The sequence below is a fragment of the Cyphomyrmex costatus genome, unplaced genomic scaffold, assembly GCF_001594065.2.
Source record: "Cyphomyrmex costatus isolate MS0001 unplaced genomic scaffold, Ccosl1.0 scaffold973, whole genome shotgun sequence".
In the NCBI taxonomy this organism is placed as follows: Eukaryota; Metazoa; Arthropoda; class Insecta; order Hymenoptera; family Formicidae; genus Cyphomyrmex; species Cyphomyrmex costatus.
Window position 1 is genome coordinate 19,150 of NW_017280565.1, and position 9,461 is coordinate 28,610.

Here is a 9,461-nt window from a genome sequence, read left to right on the forward strand (position 1 = left end):
GTCTTGATGGCCCACGAGTACTTGGTCGTGGCATGCAACAGTGGGTACTCGTACAGATCCCACGAGCGAAAAGCTATGCTCAGGTATCGTCCGCTCTCCAGGGCTCGCAGCATCGACAGCTTGTTCACATCGCTCAATACCACGTGCGGCATTCGCCATTGTATCTTGAACAGTTCGAGCCTCGGCACCAACGCTGAATTTCCCACCAGGCAATTCTCGTCGTTGCGCGCTCGTATCAGAATCAATTCGTGACGAGCGTTGATCACCACGCGTCTGTAATCCTCGCAGAATCCCAGCAGTACGTTGAGCGGTACGCAGAAATTAAAGTATCCGTCAGCGGTGGTCTGCGCGTCCCAGCCAGCGTTTCGCAGAATCACGCTCCAGTCGGACGTCACCATCACGTAGTTCTTGATCGTGCTGGTTACGCCCACGTTTCTGTTGCGATCGATCTCCACGCCGTCGAGTTCGTAGCGAATCTCGTCAAACATGAACGCGACGCAATTGTTTCCCAGCGCAACGTCGGCGTTCTGTGCCTCCGCGGTTTTCGCCAAACGTCCCTCGACGTACAGAAAACTATCGTACGGCAGCGTGTACAGATCCTGCTGCTGTATGGGTATTCGTATCTCGTCGCTGTGTCCGGACGTAGTGTTGGCGAACGGACTGTACGTGTGAGTCTCGATCTTGACGATGCGATCGTCGAAGATCGGCTTGTCCCTGACGTTCAGAATGTCGGTCGTCGTTCTCTGCGCACCGCGAATTCCAGAGATTTCAAAAACTCCACGTTTGACGCACTGAGCCTCTTCCTCTTCTTCTTTTCGACGCGTCCGGATGAACTGTCGAGTGATGACGTCACAGGCTTTGTAAAGGATACGTTATCTATCTGCTGATTCAACACGAGCATCTCACGCGCGCGCCCTATCGCTGTCGCCGTCTCACGTGCAATCTGACGGTGATCTGCTCCCCGCGAAAATCGATCGGTCGTCCGTTCTGATCGACGATGCATATCGTTAGATCCGTAACGCTCCGTGCGACGATCGGAAGGTAAATGATCTGCGTCGGCCTCTCCGACACCTTATATCCCGGTGGCACTTGCGGCGAAAATTCGTGTATCATGTGCACGCTGTTGCCGTTGTTGTACGCGCCCGCCGTCACGTTGCACTCCACGCGGATGATGTTCACGGTCATGATGTTGACCGACGCGTCCGACTGGTGCCATGTTCGCGGTTCCAGTACGCGCTTCGAGAATCCCAGCAGCGACCCGATGTTGTTGGGTTTGTAAAAGTTTATTCGGTAGGCGCACACGATCCCACATCTCATCGTGTTGTAGTTTGCGCGGCGCGCTATCGGGTACTCCGCATCCACGTCGTCTTCGTGGTCGTCGCGAAGTACGTCCATCGCGAAGTACGTCCATCGCATCTCCACGCACCGCGCCATCGAGCAGCGGACGTTTCCGCGAGATCGCGCGTTTCAGAAAGTCGTTTATGGCTCGCAGTTCGTACGAACCCTTGGGGATCGTGATTTCCTCGGCGTCGTTTCCAAATTAAAATTTGTCGTTGGATTCGTTCAAGTTCGGTATCGTGTTATAGGTCTCGAACATCGTCAGACCGAGCTCGTAGTCGTCGTCGCTCAGGTCTATCGCGGGAAAGTAGCAGGCCGCGAGGACGCTGCTCCTCCCGCTCAGCGTGAGTTTCAGCGTCATGACGGTTCGACGAGTACTGAGATCGCGCGACGTCTCGTCGGGCTTTTTAAAATTCGACGGTTCGTAGAAACCGCAGGAACATCTGTCCGCAAAAGGTCTGATCGTACGTCTGATACGACGTTCGATTGTACTCTATCGCGGTAGGAACGCCGAAGTATCGCACGAGTTCCTCGGGCGGTCGGAGATTGCCGAAACTGTCAAAGTACACGACGCGGTTGTTCCTCTTCGCGTACGCCCAGTGAGTACCTGGGCCCGTGGCATCGTCCAGATTCACGATACCGCTCTCGTTGCGGCGCGCACCGCTCGTCGGTAACGCGTTGCGCATGAAGACCCCCCTAAAGTACGGTAGCGCATACGTCTCGCGAGCCGGTCCAGTTGCACGTTGGTGGTTGCGCCCGTGGGCATTCTTATCGTTTCTTTGACGTTTTTTTTTTATTTCTCCTTTCTGTCCGTGTCCGCGTTTGTACGGGGCGAGATACAGCCCGCGTCCGTGTCTGTACGGGGCGATATACAGTCCGCGACATCAGTCGTCGTCCGTGCCTCGACCGAGACGAACATGGCTAGCGAGCGCGAAAAAATCGCGAGGGAGATCGAGCGGACGAGCGAGTCGATCCGTAGGAAACACCGCGCTCTGAAGACCGGTAGAATCGACGAGGACCGTGCGCTGGACAGGCGTTTCGGGCCTATCGTCGAGCCGTTGCGACGGATCGCCGGTCCCGTCACGACGGAGTCGTGTGACGCTGCCCCTAAACGCAAGAGGGAGGAGGAGGAGGAGGAGGACTTCTTCGTGACTCCGCGCACGCATTTCTTCGATCGAACGCTCCAGCCGATACCCTCAACACCCGCACTTGCGCGACCGTCTGAGTCGATCGACTCCGAGACGACGTACGCGACGCTCGCGCCGCCCGACCGAAATTCGGCGGGAGACTCGTCGCGAATTCACTCGGGTCCGCTGAGTCTGAGGTACGTCGAGCCTGTTCTGCGAGGACTCAACGACAACGGTACGGATCGCGTGTACGGCGCTTACTTGGACAAGGACGGATTGATGCTCGGCAGTAAGCGTTTCGATGTGGATAACGAGGATAACATAATTATCGATGGCGTGCGATACGCCGGTACACCCGGCCTTTACGAGCTGATTTTCAAGAGAATTCCCGACGATACGCTTCAAACGGAACAAGACATGCGCGAGTACAAGAGCATGCTGCAGGCGATGAACGCGCACAGATACAAGCACCATCCGCTGGGCCGAGTACTGGCCAACAGGGGATACAAGTACAGGAATATAATATAGCCGTTGGTCACGCTGAAGAAAAAATCTGGAAAAGGAGTACCTCGCGCCATGACGTTGAACGACGGCACGATCGAGTACGTGCACTGGGACGATCCCAACGAGCTGGTGGATCGTCTGCGGTTGCTCGACGCCTCGCATCGAGCGGGTAACGCCGCTCACGGCAACGAGATGCTGTCGATCATCGAGGAATTTCGCGAAGCGGGCGTTATTATAAATTGAGTCGCGTATCGACGATACAGTCGATCTCGCGCCATCGACTATCATTTATCTCCATGAACGTCGAGAGGCGCAGACTCGTCGAGGAGTTGCACGCTCCGGCGAGAAGAAATTTTCCGCGAAGACGCGTCGTGGTACGGGGATACGACGATCGTTGGCAGGCCGACATCGTCGAGATGCGGCCGTACTGGAGCCAGAACAGGGGCCGTCACTACGTGCTCACCGTTATCGACGTGCTGAGCAAGTATGCGTGGGCCGCGCCGCTCAGGAGCAAGGGCGGTAGCGAGACAGCCGACGCTATCGCGGGGATAATTCGCGAGAGCGGGAGATGCCCGAGGAACCTGCAAACGGATATGGGGAAGGAGTTTTACGACATGGATGTGCGGAAACTCTTGAAGAAGCGCAACATCCATCACTACTCCACGTACTCGACGCTAAAAGCGTCGGTGGTCGAGCGGTTCAATCGTACGTTGAAGAACGACATGTGGAAGATGTTTACGCTCAACGGCACGTACAAGTGGGTCGACGCGCTGCCGCGTCTCGTGTCGGATTACAACAAGCGCAAGCATCGCACCATCGGCATGCGACCTGCCGACGTGACTCCCGCTGTCGCCGAGAGACTCCTGGACACGGTGTACGGCGCGATAAAGATCGCCGGTCCCGCGAAGTTCAAAGTGGGCGACGCGGTACGCGTGAGCAAGTACAAGACGATCTTCGAGAAGGGTTACACGGCGAATTGGACCACGGAGGTGTTTCGAATCGTCAGAGTGCAGAGGACCAATCCCGTGACGTATCTCTTGGAGGATTACCGCGGCGAACCGGTAGCCGGAGGATTCTACGAACACGAGTTGCTTCGCGTCGCTAATCCGGACGTGTATCTGGTTGAAAAGGTGTTGCGCTAGAAGGGAGACAGGGTGTACGTCAAGTGGCTGGGATTCGACGGATCGCACAATTCGTGGATAAATAAACGAGATGTCGTGTGAATTAATTTTTTTTTTTTATTCGTATAAAATATATATCAATATATGTATATATCTAAAATAAATATATATACCATTATATCGTTGTCGTTCTTTATTCCTTTCAATAAGGCACACGAATGACGACAAACTCTCTGTAACGTTATAGGATACATACATGCGAGTACAAACTTAGTATAAAACTCAATACACATAAAAGTACAAGTCTAGGTACGAGTATAAGTAAAACTCAGTCAACCTCAATACATAACACTCGATACGTAAAACTCAATACGTCTAGGTATAGGTATAAGTATAAGTATAAACTCAATACATAACGCTCGATACGTAAACCTCAATACATAGTACTCGATACGTAAATAGTATATTATGCAATAAGTGCGCGAAGATAACTTTACCGCACTAGCGGCGAACGCTGCGCACGAGTCGCCGCAGGCGACGATGTAAGTGCGGTAACGTCGCGCACGAATTGCTTACGATATTTTATGCAATTTAGTGAGCAAGGTGTGCCTTCGCGCACGACTCATCACTTCGCGCGCGACTAACTACTTCACGCATACCAACCCCGTAAAATAAACTTCTCGACATTAAAATTAGTGCGCGAAGGCACACTTTGCGCACAGAATTGCATAAAACTCAATACATAATACTCAATACGTACGGTACGAGAAAACGCAATATAAAAAATACATAACACTCAATACGTCTAAGTATAGGTATGAGTATAAGTAAAACTCAATACATAAAAGTCTAAGTATAAGTATGGGTATGAGTATAAGTACAAGTATAAACTCATTACGTCTAAGTACGAGTATAGGTATGAGTATAGGTATAACGCAATATAAAAGATACATAAAACTCAATACGTCTAAGTATAGGTAAAACGCAATATAAAAGATACATAAAACTCAATACGTCTAAGTATAGGTAAAACGCAATATAAAAGATACATAAAACTCAATACGTCTAAGTATAGGTAAAACGCAATATAAAAGATACATAAAACTCAATACGTCTAAGTATAGGTAAAACGCAATATAAAAGATACATAAAACTCAATACGTCTAAGTATAGGTAAAACGCAATATAAAAGATACATAAAACTCAATACGTCTAAGTATAGGTAAAACGCAATATAAAAGTATAACATACGTAAAAGTATATGTACATAACACTCGATACGCGAGCTACACTACCGGTAATGCCCCCACGGTAAGGTGTTCGTCGAGTCCGGTACGACGTACCGTTTGTCGTCGTACGGACTCAGAGCGATCTTCTTCTCAGACACCGTGTACACCCGGTGTAACTTGGATCGCATGCACGCCTGCCTGCGCGTCATTTCGATGTCCTCCTTCAGGCACCGGGTGTAATCCTCGAACGATATCGTCCGCGCTACGACGCTGCTCTTCACCCCCTTCGCCTTCTTCGTGTTCCTCTTTCCATCCACATCTTCGCTCTGAGCCCGACGAACTCGGTCATGAAGGCGCCGTTGTTCTCGTCCTTCATGAGACCGAGCACCTTCTTGTTCGCGAGAGGCATACCGTACGCGTTGTTCGCGGGATAGTCGCCCGTGTCAAATCTGTCGATGTCGCGTTTCATTGTTTCGTACACGTCATCGCACTCTACATGGTAGATCAGACTGTCCGTGTCGGTGTACACGATCTTGCACCTATCGCGAAACAGCGGCGTCATGTACTCATGGTGAAACTCGTACAGGCACGTTTTCGAAATGTCCAGGATGCACATACCCATGTAGATAGGCTTGTCGAATTTCACCTCGAGTTTCCGCAATTCGACCGCTATCAGGTTCTCCGCGAAGACGCTGCGGCTGTGGAAATTCGGTTTCGCGATCAACGCCTCAGCACCGTACCGTCCTTCCCATGTCGTCACCAGTTTAACGTCGACGCGTTCGCGCACGTTCTCCATCGTCTTGCCTAACACCGCGTTGTTCATCAGTTTGTACAGGTTTTTCTCGAAATCTTTTTTCGCGCGCGTTCGAAACTGCGTGTTGAGTTCGATGGTCGCGGAGCCAGGCCGATTGCGCGAATCGCAACACTCGATGGATCTTCGTTACGCGAAGACCTTGACGCGTGCACTGTTGCAGGTTGCGATAGTGAACGACGTACCGCTGCTTATCGCTTACCGTCGCGAGAAGCTTGTAGTCCCGCTTGCCGGGCGGCTTCGCGCGCGTCGGGCAGAACGGCAGGTCGGCGTGCGCGTCGTGGAGACGCCGCGGATACTCGAGATCCACCTCGAGGATGTACCCGGTGGGCGAATCCAACGCGACGACAGTATAGTCGAAATTCTGCTCGTCGTCGACCCATGCAAAGTCGACGTGGGGCAACGGTTGGCACATCGCCCAGCCGTACAGGTTGTTGACGTCGTAATACATGAGGTACGACGACGGTTCCGACAGGTCGTACGCCTGCATGTACCTGTTATTGGCCCGCGCGTATCTGCCGGAACACTGGCTGAGACCGCCGCGTATGCCGCGCTCGACGAACATCACCATATCTATGTCTGTGAGTAATTCGAACTTCACGCTCGTGTGTTTAAGCATCGCGTCCCACGTGAAACCGGGCAGGGTGTAGTAATGCGCGGGATCGAGTCCGTAACTCGCGATGCAACTGTCTCGAAAGTTCTCAAACACATCGGCTAACAACAGGACGTCAGTTTTTAAGTAGAGATCACTGTACTCGCCGAGCGTTCGCACGGAGAACCGCTGCCACACGTTCTCGGCGTGCGCGTAATCGCTCTCGGACACTGTATCGCCCGTCAGCGATCTGTGGAACGATTCGCGCGGCGGCAAGCGCGTATCGTTCAGTCTCTCCACGCTGTCCACGTACTCGTAGGGAAACACCCCTTTACGAGTGAGCAGAAGTCTTCGTCCGATAGAGCCGAAAATTCGGAACGCACAATTTTCAGTTTATCCTTGTCGAGGTACGACGCCAATTTGACCCGCACTCAGAAACTTATACGAGTCTATGAATCGTAGTTTCACGCACTTTCGCGAATCTTTGTCACTGGTGTCATTGGTGTCTTTGACGTGTTTCGTGAAGGAAATGTACTTCTCCTTGGTCAGGGGAAGTAGATCCACTTGTCCCTGGAATTGCGTAGCTATTTCCTGTACGACGAAGTGCGCGTCGTTCCCCGACAGGTTGTGGAACACAACCGGAACGTACGGAGAGTCCTTGTAGTTCACGTTGCATCCCTTGTGCGCCGGACCGCGGTATCGCCTGGTGACGTAACAGTGGTCGCGCGCCCGCTCGTCACCCGGGGCGAACGGCCTCTCGCAGATGTGGCAGTGCGTCGCGCTGTCGAATCTCCGCCAGTCGTCGCGCGTAAAGTCCATGGGCCGGTTGGTCGTTATTATATTTTTCACGCGGTGCGCCAACGCCTCTAGCTGGCTCGCGAACAAACTAACGCAGTCGTTGCCCCGCCGACATCTGTACTCGGATAACGTGCTGTCGTACGAGCAGTGCACGTAATAAGCTGTACTGAACGCTTCGTGCCGCTGGTACGCGTACGACGACCCAGCAGCGTCTTCCGTCTTCTTCAGCACACACTCTAGGTCGGCGTATACCACGAACGGCGCCCGCTCCTTCCTGCAGTACTTGCGGAACTCCAGCCATTTGTCGTCTGTGCCCGGTAGGCGGATAGCGCACTCGTTCATTTTACCGCAGTCCACCGCATGACTCTCCAATTTTTCATTGGAGAAGTAGTGGAGGCATCTGAAACGACCATACACAATTATTATTATATTTACTACTGTTTCTTTTATTTTTTTCTTATACTTACCGGTCACAAATGTACTTTTGTCCATGATGTTTATTAATTTGCGTGCTGACGAGACGGGACAGATTTTTGATGCATGCGAAATGGCCGTCGCCGTCTTGCACGTACAATAAATTGACGTGTCTGCCCCTCTTGTAATCGGTGAGCCGCAGAGGGAATTCGTTCCCGTCCTCGATGCCGTACACGTTAATCGAGATATCGTTCGACCGCTCGAATTTCGCAACGTCCTTGAGCGTTACCGGAAACTCGATATCCGCGAAGTTAAGCACTTTGGAATAATGCGGATACGACGATTCACGATCCACATGATTGTACGCAGGGTACAAAGCAGCGACCACCGCCCACGCGAAGCACGTATTGTCCATGGATCGCACGTTGATCACTGCTTCCTTCCTTTTAAACTTTTCCGGCAATGTAACGCGACAATGACACCCCGCGCGCATGGGATTGAGTTTATTCACGTTAACCGTCAGGTTCAGAATACGCGAGAGCGCCCACCCGCTGTCGCGTTCCTGGTGCTCTTCGAGCGACGCCAACGTGGGCTCGATAACGCGCGACGCGTACCACTCGCGCAGATCGGTGCACCGATAGAGTTCACAGTTTTTGCCGTTTATCCCCATGACTGTGCGTTTGTCACCCGCGACGAACTCGCCGTTGAAGACGGTGTTCACCTTCACGCTACCATGTGTATCTATAGCGCCCCGCACACGCTCGAGCACTACACTTTCGGCGTCTTCGAGGAATTGTCGAGGCTCGATATGCCTGGAGTTTATAACCGCACCGGTCAGAACGCGATTGGTGAAAGCGGCGTCGATCTCGCGCCAAGCGAGAGATCTATCGTTCTCGCGTTCACCACCACCACCCACTCCATGGCCTACGTGCACGAACCGTTGTTCCAACACTGTTCGCGCACCCACGAGTCGCGCGATCCTCGCCACCGCGGATTGTCTGTGACCGACGGTGAGACGCGGACGCTTGGCGCGACACTCGAGGCTCTCGATGCACTCGTTGCACCGCTCCAACCACGCGAAACACTCGCTCAATGTAGCGACGCGACCGCAATGTTCGAGCAGTTCGCGTTCCGCATGCTCGTAGTCTTCCATTTTAGAAAAGAGAGTTATTCGGAGCACTTGCACGTTACTCGTTCGCACGTTTTGCAATATCGTTCAGCTTTTACAATGTCATACATATCCAGTACCTTGGTATTATACATGCCGGCTGTCCAACACTTATAGCACTGACATTCAAATTCACCACTATCCCTACCGCACTTGTCACGAAGTAGTTTCTGTATAGCAGGATTTCTTTCACGATTTACAAGGAGCATACGTATATCCCCTATCATCATCACTTCAGCTCTTGTACCGCTATACGTGTCCATTTCAATGCATCTACAATAACGATTAAGTTTCTTTGCAATATTCCGCAACAAATCATCTTCGGATGCACTGGTATTTTTCGTTTCACGATTCTTACA

The 9,461-nt window shown here is 52.1% G+C and overlaps 1 protein-coding gene across 1 annotated transcript; it reads right to left on the reverse strand.

The window, feature by feature from the left end:
• Positions 1-5,596: 5,596 nt before the first annotated feature.
• LOC108782234 (uncharacterized) lies at positions 5,597-9,087 on the reverse strand. The gene is made up of 4 exons (XM_018550454.1): positions 7,988-9,087; positions 7,195-7,920; positions 6,333-7,071; positions 5,597-6,190 (listed from the first exon to the last, which is right to left on the reverse strand). Exons 1-4 carry the CDS (start codon positions 9,085-9,087, stop codon positions 5,597-5,599), a joined length of 3,159 nt encoding a protein of 1,052 aa, XP_018405956.1.
• Positions 9,088-9,461: the final 374 nt, after the last annotated feature.